We start from the raw sequence: 16716 nt of genomic DNA on the forward strand, positions 1-16716 counted from the left end.
CATACCTCTTATGTCAACAGAACTTCCACAGGCTTCCACAGAAAAATAGAATGGTCTCATATTAGAAGAGTCATTCTGCAGTTGCCTGGCTACAGCCTACATAAGAGTCTGGTTTCTAGTTACATTTTAGGACTAAGATCTTTGGTTGCTCTGAAGAACTATTTATCAGGAAACACAGACAGACAAGAGGAACTGTGTGCTTCCACATTTCTCCTGAATCTGGTGTTAAGCACACCATCAATTATGCCATTCCTTAGATATGAGATCCAGGACACTACTACTCCGGTGCATCTGCTGTTTTAAGACAGATGATCTCCAGAAAGTGAAGACAAGAGACTTCTGCTCAGCTCCATGATATCATGATATGGAGCACCACAAGGAGGAGGAAGAATGCAAAGAGAACCTCTGTCTTCTTGAAGCTGATGGACTGAAAGCTCAAGGCTGGCTGTAGGGAGAACATTGCCATCCATGCCTCCAGCAAGGAGTAAAACATGAAGAGGAGGACATGCCATATTTTTTTGCAGAGGTCTTCTTTTTATGTTTGAAGTCCAGCTTCTCGTCTGTCTCTTTGTTAAAGAGGCCTGAATCATCAAAGGGCATGTCCTCAATTACAGCTCTGGCTTGTTGGGAAAGGTCAGAAGCTTGCAGCTAGGCATGGCATTGAAGGGCTACTGATCCTGCATGACACTGAAGGGCTACTGATCCCAACAGTACCTTCACCGCACAGTCAGCTAAGTGGCAAGCAGAACTGATTTGTTGGGCTCCAAGAGAGCTGGCCTCTGTTTGAAGAGCCTGGGCCAAACATTTCTCCTCATCGGGGAGCATATCAAACAGGGGAAGGACTCTTTCCCATAGGTGCTGTTGCTAAGGTCCCATACAGACCAAATAATTGGCTACCTGGAGCTCCAAAGGGGCCGTAGAGTACAACTTTTTGCCAGTCCATCTTATTTTTGGCTTTCCTTGTCCATTGGACTCGAGGAGGTTTGAGGGGTTAGCTTCAGTTGGGAGGCTTCCACGTCTGGTGAATTTGGCTTTGGATATTCAAAAAGCCAAGCGGACGGTGTAATGTGACAGATGTTGGTGGCTTGGTAACTGGTGCAGGCTAAAAACGCTTCACAATTTGCAAAATGGAAGGAAGGATTGAATCCGTTCGTAGAAGGGGTCCAAGGGATCAGATTCATGATGGACTATGTCTATTTGAAGGGCATTAGTCATACAAATCATCTGCTCCAAAAAGGAGTGGATGTCATTGGTAGCCAAAGCCAACTTGCGAGCCACCAGGATGTTGAACGGAGATCTTTCATATAGCTGGTCTGGTGAAGATGACACAGACTTGACAGAGACTGGTAGTTGTTGTGAAAGAAACCTTTGAGGAAGTTGTGATAAGGGTCTATCAGCCAGGGATTTATGACAAGGTGGAACTGGAGGAGTGTCACTGTGGAGTAGTCTGGAAGGCAACCCAGTCTGGTGAGGATAGACAAACAACACGCAAAGGAGACCTTCGGGGCTGAGAGAATGGGGCTGACTGCAGAATCACCATCACCAATCTCAATAGAGAGATGTGTGCATCCCATGGGTACTCAAGCACATAGTGTTGGAGATGAAAGTCCAGTTCCACAGGGATGTAGTAGCTGCCTGTGCCTCTATCAAGGACTAGTGGTCTGGCTGGCTGGTAATGATGAGTACCTGGAGAGGTCTTCATTCTGACAACATGCTGGCCTCGATTCCGGTCTAGATGAAAGTCCAGTTGGGACCGTTAATTGGGTTTGTAGTCTTCTCGGTACCTATGTTTGTGTATGGACCAGTGAGGTCAGAGAGGCTGGCAGGGATCTTAGTTCTACATTCCTCACATCTTTTAAAAGAAGTAGATTGGGAAGCTATACTTGAAGTTGGAAAACACAAGAACCAAATCGAAGCCAAAAAAAGTCGTCAAAGCAGACCCCATCAAAACGTGTAACCACTACACCAGAGGCCAAATCGCAAGACAGAGTATAGTCAAGAAGCCAAAGTATGTCCAGTTCCATGAAAACCCTATGCCAAAGTCCAAATCAAGAAGAAGAAGAGAAATCCAAACATCAAACACGTTTTGAGAAAACCACTGGAATCAGAAGCGAAAGCACTTGCAAACAGTTCCTTCAATGCTGCTAATGCAGCAGACAAAAATGAACGGAGGTAAATGAGCAGGAACACTCGGGTTCGTGTGTGTGTGTGTGTGTGTGTGTGTGTGTGTGTGCGGTGGGCAGAGTTATTGCCAAAAGTCTTCCCTGGCAATTATAGAAGGTTCTGAGTATATGCTTTGGCACAGGAAAACCCATTTGTGTGATTCACAGAAACCATAAAGAAGAAATGTAAGATACTACAAGTGGGAAGTAAAAATGAAATGCACAGTTATAGGATGGGTGACACCAAGCTTGACGGCAGTACATGAGAAAGGGATCTAGGAGTCTTAAGTGGACCACAGGCTGAACATGAGTCAGCAATGTGATGCAGCAGCTAAGAAAGTCAATGCAATTGTAGGCTGCATCAATATACCTAGAATATTGTCTAGCACAATGTCTAGATGAGGGAAGTAATAATACCACTCTTTTCTACTTTGGTCATACTTCACCTGGAATATTGTGTCCAGTTCTGGACACCACAATTCAAGAAGGATGTAGACAAGCTGGAGCATGTCCAGAGGAAGGCAATAAAAATGGTGAAAGATCTGGAAACTGTGCTTTATGAGGAGCAGCTTAGGTAGCTGGATATGTTTAGCCTGGAGAAGAGAAGGTTAAGGGATGACATAATACCCAATTTGAAATATCTGAAAGGATGTCATACTGAGGATGGAAAAAATATTATTTTCTGTTGTTCCAGAGACTAGGACTTGGAACAACACATTCAAGGCTACAAGAAAAGAGATTCCACCTAAACATTAGAAAGAACTTCTTGATGGTAAAGGCTGTTTGGCAGTGGAATATGATGCCTTGGAGAGTGGTGGAGTCTCCTTCTTTAGAGATTTTTAAACAGAGGCTGGATGGCCATCTGTCGAGAATGATTTGATTGTGTATTCCTTCAGGGCCGGGGAGTGGAATGGATGTCCCTTGTGGTTTCTTCCAGCTCTATGTTTCTATGATTCTAATTTGGCATCCAAGGCCTATGCCCTGACAGCTGGCTGGACCTTAGCACATGGAAGCTGAATAGGCTCAGACCCTTGGATCAGGCCCCAGGCAATACAATGAAGTTACTGAAATGCTGGGAGAGAATGTCACATGGAAAACAAGACAGGCATTTCCATGTGGAAGAACAGATCTAAAATTCTTCAGTTGGCTAGTTATATCCTAGCAAACTAGTGCCCCTTCCCTCCTTTTTGTATTTTTTAAAACACTAAAACCTTCTCTCAGTATAAGTACAGCTACAGTATGACTGGAAGACAGAGTGATGTAGTGGAGACCAGGGTTCAAATCCCTGTTTCATCCATGAAAATCCACTGGATGATGTTGAGCAAATCACATTCTCTCAGCCTCAGAGTAGGGCAAGAGTAAGCCGCCTCTGAACAAATTCTGCCAATAAAACGTCTTAGAGACATTATAAATCTGAATTTACTTGAAGGTACACAACAACAGAAGTCTATATTAGAGACTATTTCAGCAAGATAACTAGTTTTTCACCAGTACATTATGTAAACAGAGAGATCTAATATGTCCATAAGTCCATTTCACAGCATACAACTATTCTACATAGCAAAACTCAGCAAATTAGAAATGCACAAAGCATTTTTTGCTATTTTCTCCAAGAATGTAACTTGTTATTTAGATATGTAGAACCAAGAGGAAGAATATTGTGAATTACCTGCAGCACTTCAATTGGAACAGGAGTGGTTGGTAAACATCTTGCAGACTTAATCCTGATAACTAGTGGGTTTAATTCTTGTTTCTGTTTCTCTGTCATGAGAGCCTTCTCCACTGATAAGCTTAAGTATGCATCCAAAATTTTAAGGGACTTCTCTTTCAGTTGACTTGCCACATAGCGTTCTCCTGAAGAAGGAGGAAGGGAACTGAATATTAATATAATATAATGTAGAAACAGCTGTGCTTAAAAAGAATGATGTTCTGTGTCACTGCTCAGTCATTTGTCTTTCAACTGGACCACACCAACATCCTCAGCCACTTTAGCAACTTATGCAAATGACAAGAATCTCAAAAAACAAAACAGCCAACTGTAAACCCAAAAACAGTTGCAAAGAAGGAACCATTCCAGAAAGCATTAAAGAAGGGGGTTGGACTCGATGGCCCTGGCGTTATCCTACAGAATCTTGGGATTTGTAGTTTGGTTGGGAGGTTGAATTAGGTAACGCAATCATTAGAATACAGCAGTAGATCCCTCTATCAGAGAATTATAAGTGCCTCCTGAAACTACCAGTCTCAAAAGTACATAGGTTGGAGTGCTGGCAGTTAAAGTAATCTCAAAGTGCTTTAACTGAGTAGTGCAGATACACCCATCAAGAGCCAGCATGCCATTTCCTTGCTTCCTAACTAGTAGATCTCAGGAAATTATGTACATTTGTTCCCTAACATGTCTAGTAAATGGCACAGTCTGGGATCCCTGCCTTATAGATTTATACTGCATAGCCTCTTCCTCCCACCCAGCTCCCTTTTCTGTAAGGAAGCACTTGCTGAGGGCAACAAGCCACACTTGTCCTCACTTCATATTACAGTTGATGTTTTATCATCTGCCACTCAATCTAGTTCTACATTTTAACATCCTCATAAGTATTTTTTCTAGGTACTTTATCTTCTGATACCTTAGATTTCTTAGTCATCATAAATTTTAAACCAGTCTTTCCCCACATTTGCTATGATTCCATTAACAATTTCCCCACTATGCAAGCTTCCATGTATTTCCCAGTGTCTCCTTCCCATTTAGATCAAGGCTGGGCAACTGGAGTATGAGCTCCACACTGCCAAAAATGCTAAAATCAGAAATGGGCAGAAATCCACTTCTATCTTTGAAAAAATGTGATTTGTGTGGGAGTGCACACACAGCATAGAATAGTGGTTCCTAACCTTTTCTATGCCCCACACCCTTAGAAAATGTTTGGTTAATGTTCTCACCCCCAACAAAAGTATTATCACAATTGAATATGAAGAAGACTAATTTCTAATTTTTAAACTGCAAATTGAATCATGTACTGCAAGTGATCAAACTGAGCTTTTTAAAAAACATACTTTTAACTCAGTGCATAAATGCCAATCTAAACTGAGCAATTAGATTCTAATTTATTCAGACAAAAATGTGAACTATTGTAAATTGTAAAATTATCTCCTTTTGATTAAATAAACAATGAAACTATTGTTTGTCCTTACTTACTTACTTACTACCACTTCCCAAGTCACACTGGCAGCTGGTTGAGTGATAACTCATGATGATACCCCAAGTTTTTGGGTCCCTGATCTACCCTTCATATTTTATATCAAAGTGGCAATGAAATACACTAGCTTGGGTGATCCTTCTATGACCCTGCTGCAGATGCCCTGCTGCTGAAGTACAGTTGCCCCTCAGTTTACGTAGACTTCATATCCGCGACCCTCGCTTACTCATGAGGAGCAAACAGAAGGGATTAAAATGGGGTGCACGCCCGAGGCACATGCCCACAGCCGCTTGTGGGTACGTGCCCCCATTTAAGCCTATGGGGCTTGAGTATATGCGAAATTCCATTTTCGCAGGAGGTCCGGAATGGATCCGCCATGAAAACAGAGGGCTGACTACAGACCTTTGCATGTAGGAGCAAGCAATAGGAGTTGCCTTCACCCCCACCTAGATTGGATCAAGATAGGTGAAGAACACTTAGAGGAGGTAAGGGGACCCTAGACAAAGGAGCTGCGATCAGAAGCTCTAACACAAACAATACATCAGCGATCCTGCACAATAATCCTCTTGTCTGTGGAATGCATGTTTATCACTCTCCCATTCAATACAGTTTCACTCTTTTATTCCCCATCTGGAAAACTGATTTCAAACCATTTAATATTTTCAACCCTTGGTATCTGTGCCTAAGTGACATTTTTGGGTATAAATACTTGGGTATAAAGACTGGTCAGTCTTCAGCTCAGTTTAGTAGCAGGTAGATACTCTGTCAATTTACTTGGCTCAGCACCTCAATACGCTCGCCCATCCCATGTGCCGCAGGAGCTATTGAGCCCTCTTGCCTTGTCCCAGGCCTTCAGTGACTGGAGTCAAGATCCGTCTAGGTAAAGTATCACTGTTAGTGAAGCCTCACCTCTATTTCAGCCTCCCATCTTTGATTTCCCTAGTCCTTGTGTGCATGCATGGTTGCTTGTGTGTTTGTTTAATTCTCCTTAATAAATTTAATTCTTATTTGAAAATGTCTCTGGAATTCTGTGTGAATTTGGACCCTGTAAAGCTGTGATAGCTCCCAAAGGTTGTGTTACCCCAGCCAGTTAAGGCTCTCTTTGAGCTAATTACAAATTCCCCTAAATAAAATATTGGTTTTGGGGCATCCTCCATAGCATAACAATGACATGTTACTCAAGGACACAAACCATTCTTTGTCGCATCCCTGAAACTCTGTATTGCACATTCTGGGGGTGTGGGCAGCCCAGGTTGGGAACCCCTGGCACAGAGGGATCCTCCAGCCTATTTAAAAGGTGCATTGCCCCACACCCTTAGGAAATGTTTGGTTTCACCCTTTTGGGAATGGGAGGTAGTCTGGGGAGTGTGTACGGTTGGAGGGCCATAATTGTTTCCTTGTCAAGGACATGTGGCCCTGGAGCTACACTTTGCCTAACCCCACTTCAGATCTTCAAAATTCTCTCTTCCTTTTTCATAAAATAATACTCCCCTATGTTCTGAATCCATCAAATGAATGGAAAGAGGGACTAGAATTTAAAAGGCAGTTCAGTTTGTCAAGAGCCAGCTTCTGAAGTTGGCATCTGACTTGGATATTCCATAGGTCACCAGCAGGGGGGGCTGAAAGATCAGCAGGAGAAATTTTTGTTATGGAAATCAGGTTGCCAGAAGAAGTGGCAATTGGAAGGGACTGTTGTGTTAAAGAATTATTTCCATATGTGGCCACACAAAAAAGGAGAATATTTTTAGAATTCATCCTAGAGCATTTTTTACAGGCATGCTTTAACACAATTGGGGGAGAAAGCTTGTAACTTTAAATATCAGTAGCATTTGCTGAATAAAATTACACAGTACAGAAGAAAATGAAAGATGCTCTGAGTGCACCAGACAGCCATTCAATTAATTTATCAATGCCCTTGAAGCTTCAGCTTCAATTGAGAGCGAAACATCAGGAAAGATGCAGCAGAGAGGTAATTTTGTATGCAAGCTGTCAGCTAAACCAGCAAAGCAGCGTGCGGTCTCAGGGGGCTGCTGCTGCTGCTGCTGCTGCTGTTGTGTACCCTTGCATTTCTAATGGAACTGAACTTATCAGGAGGTTTTCTTTTCTTTTTTTACCTTTCAAGTGTCTGTGCTATGTTCAGCAAAGATGTCAAAAAGAATGTGCTCAAGGCCTGATAACTTGTATGAGCTGAAGCTCTTCAACAGCGTAGCATGCAGGGAAAATATCCTTATGAAGCTTTTAACAGGAGTCAAAACTCTCAAAACATGTTCTACAGACAGAAGAATGTCCTTTTTACCTCACCAGGTACTTTAAAGTATTTTCCTTTTCAGCGACAATCTCTTGGCATGCAATCTTATAAAATGTTACTGCTGTCATTAAGTCTGCTCTACATATTAGGACAATTCACACGCACAGCAATGGCCAAGCATTTTCTTATGGTTGTAGCGATTTTATTTATCATGTATTTATTTATATCCCGCCTTTCTCCCAAAAAGGGATCCAAGGCAGCTCACAATATAAATAGATTACAAATAGTTATTGTGTGTATTTCATTAGAATATATGAATCCTCCTTTTCAAAGATTCATTTAAGAAGGAAGCTTAATGGGCACCATTTAATCTGCAGTGAAACTTCAGGCTTTTAATAATTATAAGCAAATAATAATAATAATAATAATAATAATAATCAGATATTGAAACATGCCTTTGTTACTTCATTTTTTCCAGCCATCTAATGCAACCTATTTTATGTGCCAGATATACCTTACGTAATAAGGTCACATTTACAAACATTAAGAAATACCGGAATGACTAACTTCAAAAATCAGACTGCTTTTCTTTATCTGCTTTAGGATGACACACTGAACCATTCAAGCACACTTTTTCATCCTCTGTCCTAGGCCCATTACAGATGGGCGTAATAGTACGGACTGGGTCCATATTAGGGTTAGAAAGGGCTGTCCCTTCCAGACGCCCCTAACCCTAGTACGGATCGAGTCCGTACAAAATGGCGGTGCCCGTTCCACACGGGGGCCGTCATTGCTACATCACCACCGCACCGCCTCCAAACGAGGTGGCGTGGTTGTGACGTACAGGCGCCGCACCAGGGTGCATAGAGCGCCCTTTCCACGGTGTGAGAAGGAGCTCCGAAATGGAGCTCCTTCCAGGATTTGCGTTGCTGGTGCAGCCTTTAGATGGCTGTGCCAGCGACACAAGGGAGAAAGGGGCTGAGCAGCCCCTTTCTCCTCCTCCCTGCCGCCATTGGGTGTCCTTGGGGCTTGAAGCCCCAAGGACACCCCTTTCCAGGCCACGGGGAAGCAGCCTTTTGCCACTTCCCCACGGCCTGGAAAGCGGTGGATTGGGGCCTCGGAGGCTGCCGTTCTGGCAGCTGAGGCTCTGATCCGATGGGGAAAGGAGTGCCTACAGGCTGCCCTAAAGGGGCGGTCTGTAACGCACCCTAGATAGGTTGTTCATATATACATTGTTCACTACAGAGCTTCTTAACTTTCACACTGAGCCACCATTTAATTTTTCCAATAAATATGAAATAGGTTTCCTAATCACAGGCCCATCTTTCTATTACTTTGCCATCACCAAGTGCTTTAACATTCACCTTTTTGTTTTGCACACTGATTTCACTATATGAACTAGACAGTTCTCAACACCACAATGCCTGTGGCTGATTTGAGCCCAGACAGAATTGTGTTCACTAGAAAACAGAGAAATGGTCCTCTGATATTTAGATCCATAGTTCTCCTTCTCACTATCCTAGTACCAATGCATCACTGCCAGCTACCTACAAAAGCTGTCATCTTTCTCGTTTAGACCTTCAATATCCATGATGTAACCTCTGCACATAATCTATACACTGCTGGCACTGACTGAATCTTAAAGAGTACTGAGAGTAGCACTCCCAGCTTCACATAAAGAATATGTCACACACAAACAGGCTTGGTCACAACTTAAGAAAAATATTACCCAGCCTTTGCCTCATGAAATCATCTATCTTCTCCTCAGGTCCTATTCACTAGGGGCAAAGATATGTTGTTGTTTTTATTTCTCTAGACTGCAATAAGTGTGCTTCCATGCAGTGAGTCAGGCAAGATGCACACAAGGTTAGAATCATTCACCCAAGGCTTCCTTGGTTTGTTTCTTACTCCCAGGCTGATAAAGAATTATGTAACAACACAACCAGTAGTGAACCTTTTATGAATTGAAAGACTATCAGCCCTTTCTCCCCCCCCCATAGAAAATTGATGACCAAACATTAGCAAGTGTAGACTGGTGGCCTGGTAAGTTGTTGGTAATGTTTTTACTCAGGATAGCAACTTTTGTAGATTTATTTTCTTTTACAATCAGCAGCAGATTCAGTATCATTAGTTCCTCAGCAAGCTGTGCATCAGCTGTATCCCAGTCACTACAAAATACCACCCAACACTTGATGTATATTCTGAAGTAGGACCAGAGATCTTCTGCTTCTGCCAGATTGAATGTGTTGTATCCACAACGTGAAAGCCTCCCGAGAAATCCCATCAACACCTTTTCATCCTAGAACTAAAATCCTCACAGCAAAAAGGAATGCACCTCCCTATAGCCACTTTAATGCAAAACTGCTTCAGCATGTTAAATAAACAAGTTATGTTTTGACCCCTCCCCTTACCTAGTACTAAAAGGGGGAAAGTACCTGAGAGTAGGGGCATGAGGCTGAGCTGCAAAAATGCTATTCCAAATTTCCTTGCCAGTGCTGCTTGAGCAGCAGCTTCTTTAGTAGACGATTTGTGGTGGCTTGTTCCACTTTTCTTTTCTGGAACAGACATAGTATTTTTCTGTGCTGTTTTCTTCCTTTCTGATAACTGGAGGAGAACTGGAAGAGAAGATGGCAGATAAACTAGATTAAGGCCCATTCAGACTACACTTTACCCCAGATCAGGAATCAATTCTTCCACGTGAAATTCATATTCACTCCAAATCTGTCACAATCCATTTCGAGGCATGCACAAGTTCCGCGGCAAATACCACTTAGCCCGGGACATTCAGAATCGAATTAAAAGCCGCTCTTTTTGGGGAAAAAACCTGGGTTCTGCTGAATATGAACTTGCCCCCGATCATGATTGGGTCAAGTTCAGGGGAGGGATTTAGGTCAGAGGGTGGGCAGAGGGCAGAGCATTCCCTCCCCTCATCAGAGAAGGAGAAGGAGGAGGAGGAAAGAGCCTGGATGCAAAAAGCGGAATCTGACAGGAGGCAGGGTGAGAGGAGGCTAAAAGGGGAAATCAGGGTGACTGACGGGGGCTGCAAAGGGCTGTCAGAGGGAGGGTGGAGGGGGACTGGAGAAAGTGACGGAGGAGGAGGAGGAGGATGAAGGAGCCATGGAGGGCATTCTATAATGGAGCAGGAGGAGGAGGATGAAGGAGCCAGGGCACTCAGAGGAAGGAGAGGGTCAGATGGAAGGAGGAGGAGGAGGATGATTGCCAATTGAGCTGCGGGGCCAAGCCGGAGGAGGGATGTAGGGAAATCAGGCTGCAGAAGTAGCCTCTCTCTCTTTTTATTTTTTATTTTTGACAATCTATGCGCATGATTTTTTGGGTGACATAGAATGTGTGTGTGCTTGTGCTACTTTCATTTCCTCTTGCTCCTGGAACTTAAGAGCCTTTATTATTATTATTATTATTATTATTATTAGTGTTATATGCGGATGCTACAACCAGAATGCCTGCGTTACATTTCTCTTTCATTTCCTCTTGCTCCTGGAACTTAAGAGACATTATTATTATTATTATTATTATTATTATTATTAGTGTTATATGCGGATGCTACAGTCAGAATGCTTGCACTATATTTCCCCTTTTATTTCCAATTGATTCCATGGGTCTACTTTAGTTGGAACTGACAGGTCACTCTCTCTCAGCCTCAGTGGAAGACAATGGCAAACCTCCTCTGAAGAGAATGTAAGCAGGAGGAAAGGGGTCAGGTCAGGTCAGGTCAGAGGCAGGGCACAAACGGAGCTTGCACCAGGCACTTCCGCCCCCCCCCCCGCCCCCCCCCCCCCCCCCCCCCCCGCTTTTTATGTTATTTTAAATTATTTTTGACAAAAAATGCAATTTTTTTTTGCTTCAGGTAGTAGATATATATTAGATATATAGATAGATAGAACGTGGCTAGCTGCTTGTTCACTTTCCCTTTCATTTCCTCGCTTCCAGCAAAGGGGAAATGTTGCAAAGAGTACTTTGCAAAAAACTTTTTTTCCTTTGCGAATGAATGCTACAGTTTGAATATTACAATGTTTCTCTTTCCAAGTTGGCAAATTGGCAAATTGATACATGCTTTTGCTACTGTCTCTAAGGAATTCCGGAGTAGTCTAAAGAATGCATGGCATGGCATCCTTTTCTGGCATTCCGAGGTGAGGAATTTATTATTATTATTATTATTATTATTATTATTATTATTATTATTATATGTGTATGAGGCATTCTGGGGTGGAAAGGAGGGGGGATACAGGATACAGAGATGGCATTAGCTTGCATTTTGGGGATGAAAATGGGGCCAAGGGAAGATCATAACCTGCACTGACCCAAATACCCACAACACACTCACACACACACACACACACACAGAGAGAGAGAGAGAGAGAGGAGGTTTTTAATTTGACAGAATCTGCGCATTCTGGTGCCTTGCTCTTTTAAAAAAAAGGAGGGGGGAAGCACACTTCCGATGCCCCAATGAGTGCTGCAAACGTCACTTATGACGATCGCGGAACTAAATTTAATTGACAGCCAGGCACCTTCATGTTAAACCCGATTTCTCTAAGAGGGCATTCGGATTAAAATGCCCCTGATTTGCAGTGGGCACTTACTTACAGAGAGATTCGGGAGGTCCCCCCTGAATCTGCCCAGTTCTTCCAGGGCAAAAGTGAGAATATAACATCTGAAGACATTTGAGTTTAGGTAATCCTACTCAGTAAGAGACAGCCAGCATAGTGCAGAGGTTTGAGCATTTGACTATGACTCTGGTGACCAGGGTTCAAATACCCACTCAACCATGGAAACCCACTGGGTGAAGTGAAGTCAAAGGCTTTCACAAATGGCATACATAGTTTTTTGTGGGTTTTTCAGGCTATGTGGCTATGTTCTGGAAGAGTTTATTAAGATTCAGAGGAATGCAAACTATTGTTGTGTGTGTATATGCCTCCAAATATTCCTGCATGACAGGTGTCTGGACTGGATGGTCATTGTAGTATCTTCCAATTCTATTACTCTATCGTCCAAAACACACTGCAGAAATAATCCAGTTTGAGACTGCTTTAACTGACCTGGCTCAGTGCTAGGGAATCCTGGAAATTGTAGTTTGTTGCGGCCCCAGAGCTCTCTGAAAGAGAAGGCTAAATGTCTCACAAAACTACAGTCCCCAGAATTCCAGGGCAGTTAAAGCAGTCTCAAACTGGATTATTTCTGCAGTGTGTTTTGTACCTGTCACCTGTTGATTTATGTTGAATCAGTGATCCCATGAATTTCATAGGATTTTCTTAGGCAAGGAATCCTCAGGTATGGTTTTGCCAGTTCCTTCCTCTGAAATATAGTCTACAGCACCTGGTATTTGTTGGTGGTCTCTCATCTAAGTTCTAACTAGGACTGACCCTGCTTAGCTTCCAAAATCAGATTAGGATTTTGTGCCTTTAGGATATTTAGTCTTAAATTATTGTTACTATCTACTTCTTTTAAAAAACTGTTTTGAAAAGAGACACAGGGGAAAAAAGTAAAGCAGCGTTCAAAATAGCATGAGACAGAAATCCAGTCATTCCACATCAGGCATTAATATCACAAGCAAGCAAAGTGTGCCCCAGAAAGTATTAAATGCTTATGAAAAATGTATGGAAGAAAGAGCTCCAAATGCCTTAATTGTAAGGGAATTGGCAACTTGAGAATTAAGATGCAGTGTGTGAAACTGTTCTCATAATTCATGGATCTTTGGAGGCATGGGAAAAGGGGACGTAAAGCAGAAAATAAACAAGGCAGAGGTGGCAAAGAGTTAAGCTCCTCAAGGAGAGCCTGTTCCCATTTTCAAGAAGAGATGCCTGCTCCTAATCTGTAGGCAGGAGGGCAGGTTAGAAAATGATCCTTATAATTCTCCCCACTTTTACTTCCATTAAAGGGAGGGCCACATCGGTAGCAGCACTGAATTTTCTAAAGGGCCAGCAAGATTTGAGGAGAGGATCCTCAGGGCCAGACTATGTTGCTAGATAACAGAAATTGCTGAGAGACAACACAGAATATACAACAGCGAATACAACACAGAGAATATATTACAGGGCAAGCACAAAAGTGTATCTGATTATAATATAGGGGGGAAAACTGATGATATCTTTGTAATTCAAAGCTGTCTTATCAAGCTATTTCTTTATTCATGTAATGGTGTAGACATAATCCTAAAACTAATTGCTAGTCCCAAACAGAACATAGCTATTAAACTAATGAGATTCACACATAGGTTAATTTAACATTTAACAACTGATACAGTCCATCTACTCAAATTATTACTCTGACCTGGATTTAGTAAACTTTCACTCACAGGATTATACTACCCATCATTTCTGTACTCACGTCCAGACGAGTCTTTCTTCCCTGCATGGCTTGCTAACTTTCCCAAAGTAGACCTTGTAGCACCAGCAAGTTTAGCAGAAGATTTTGAATTGCGCTTTTGCTTTAACAATTTGGCCTCCTGGATAGTTCTGTCTTTAAGTGAAGAAGCAATGCTCCCAGAAAAACTGATAAAGCTTGAAGAAAAAACAAACGAAAGTGAGGGGGAAGGTTCATGACATTTGAGGAAAAAATGTTACACGCTGTAAATACATGGCAACAGTAAAAAAAAAATGATGTTACATTTTAACATAGAAAATCATAAACAGAAGGATTTATATGCAGTAAACCATATTAATTCTTCATGCAACTGGGCCTAGATTTTCAAAAGCAAGACAGATGTTAATTATTGTCCATGATGGACACACATGTCTAAAACATGAGGAGAGGTTGAAGGAGTATATTCAGCCTGGCAAAGAGAAGACTGAGGGGTGACATTATCACACTAGATAGATAGATAGATAGATAGATAGATAGATAGATAGATAGATAGATAGAGTGCTGTCACAAAGACAAGGGTACAGGCTCATTCTCTGTACTCAAGGGTCAGACCAGGTCTAATGGTGGTCTAATGGTTTGAAGTTAAAGGAGGGCAGATTTTGATTGAACATCAAAAAGAACATCTTAACAGTGAGAGCAGTTGACAATGGAACCAACTGCCAAGAGAGGAAGTGGACTCTGGATCCCGGTCTTCAAAAAGAGGCTGGACAGCTACCTGCTGGGGTGCTCTAGTTGGAGCTTGCACTGAGCAGGGGGTTAGGTTCAATGACCCATGGGGCCCCTTCCAAATCTGTGATTCTACGTGTGGATCCCTGTGTGATAATTCACGTGCCCATTGCTTGAGCAAAGCAAAACAAGAAATATGATAATTTTGACATGAACAAGAATAAGAGCAAAGTTAATTTTGACATGTGTTATCTACTATAATTAGTTTCAAAAAGTTGCACATTAATAATTTCTAAGGAAATTAAAGAAACAGGTGGCAATATATCTTGATTAAGTTGCATTTAATCAAAATTCAAGAAAAATGGGAAATTTTAAAAACTCACTGAGCACATAATACAGAAAAAAAAAGTTTTCTGAAGCAAGAAATTCTTACAAGCAACAGTCAATAAATGGGGTTCCCTCACTGGTTATATCCCTTCATACACTGGAAATGAGTTGTGATTTTGTTTTTCATGTATGAGTTTTTAGCATATGTTATTCATGTTGCTCGAACCATAAAAAACGTGTACATGTCCTGTATATTTGAAATACTCTTTTTATTAAATTATTTTCTGGTTATGATTTATATCCTTCCCTTTCTAAACAAAAAGTATTCAAGATGATTTCAAGGTATTTCAAACTGTAAAAAAAAAAGAGAGAGAGAGAGAGAGAGAACAACATAAAATGCTGTATTAACCACAAACACTGAGTATTTGAAACACCCATAGTAGCAAAGTTAGTAACAAAGCTAGTATACCATATATACTTTCAAATACAATAAATAAATAAATAAATAAATATCAAATATTGTGGCATCGCTAAGGATTGTGTAGGGTGTGAACCACACTGGATAACATCCTTAGAGGGGTGACACTAAAATCACTGTCTATAAAATTATTTTAGAGTTAGTCATTTACTAGCATTGAGCCAAAGCAGCTAAAGCGGTCTTCAACTGGATTATTTTGACAATGGGTTTTGTACCACAGAGATAAATCCCATGGAATCAATGAATATACTCAGGGATGAAATGAACAGAATTGAGGCTGAAGGTACTGTATCTGGAGTGCATTCAATGCAGGAGTGTCCCTTCTTCAGTTGCAAGTGGGGAGGGGATGCATTGGAGGCGCCTACAGCAAATGAGGGCTCAGGGAGAGGAATGGAAAGGAAAACAATATATATTGCAAATCCATGATTTGGATGTAATTTTTTACCCACAAGGATGACACCATGAGTTACCGCACTGGGTGACACCAATCCTAGTGACGCCACTGTGGCCACCATTTTGAAATGTTTCAATTCATGCTTCTACAGACCTTTGGAATAAATTATACATGATCTTGTCCCCAAAATTTCACCAAAACTGGCTAAAAATCATGGCTTCAGTGGCATGCTTATGCTGTTTGGGCATTATGAGACATCTTGGCTACTACCTTTAGGGTCAGCACAAAGTCTATTGCTTAAATACTGACATGCATTAAAATTCAGCAGGTCAAAACAAATTCTGTTCAAAACTCCTCAAAAACTGGTAAAGCTATCTTACTGTATTCAGAAATTCCTAGGCACGAACCATGGCACCTCCAGATAAGTATCAATGAAATAGGCAAATCTATGAGTTTTTAATATCTCAAAAGTATTTATTTATTTATTTATTCATTTAATTTATACCCCATCTTTCTCCCAAAATGCGTCCTAAGGCAGCTCACAGCATATGTTAAAACAGTGTACAACTAGAAACAATATTAACTAACCTATCCTATTAAAACCACAACTTTAATATAGTTTAAAAGCATTTAAAACCACAACAATAAGAACAGAAGTACACCACATTGAAATAACTTTCTGTTATAAGTTGGATCCTGACTCTCCTTCCCTTCAGAGAAGGTGTTGTGATCCCTTCCACTAGGTTCTTTCCTGCAGCCTCCCTGCACTGTGCTAGAGTCCCTCAGTGCTTCATAATATACTGGGAGGGATATAAGGTGAAGGAATATATAGCGAATGGTGCCTCCCCTTGTTTGCTTTGTAGGAGTGTACT

The 16716-nt window shown here is 41.6% G+C and overlaps 1 protein-coding gene across 3 annotated transcripts in view; it reads right to left on the reverse strand.

Annotated features, from left to right (window-relative positions):
- Positions 1-16716, reverse strand: part of CFAP92 (cilia and flagella associated protein 92 (putative)) — a 90274-nt gene that overhangs the window by 28787 nt on the left and 44771 nt on the right. For all 3 annotated transcript variants that reach the window (XM_042455481.1, XM_042455480.1, XM_042455479.1), the window contains 3 exons: positions 13944-14116; positions 10034-10213; positions 3832-4016 (listed from right to left, as the gene is read on the reverse strand). In XM_042455481.1, coding sequence (XP_042311415.1) covers positions 3832-4016; positions 10034-10213; positions 13944-14116 — 538 coding nt within the window. The remainder of the gene's footprint in view (positions 1-3831; positions 4017-10033; positions 10214-13943; positions 14117-16716) is intronic.

This window comes from Sceloporus undulatus, chromosome 2, assembly GCF_019175285.1.
Source record: "Sceloporus undulatus isolate JIND9_A2432 ecotype Alabama chromosome 2, SceUnd_v1.1, whole genome shotgun sequence".
Classification (NCBI taxonomy): domain Eukaryota; kingdom Metazoa; phylum Chordata; class Lepidosauria; order Squamata; family Phrynosomatidae; genus Sceloporus; species Sceloporus undulatus.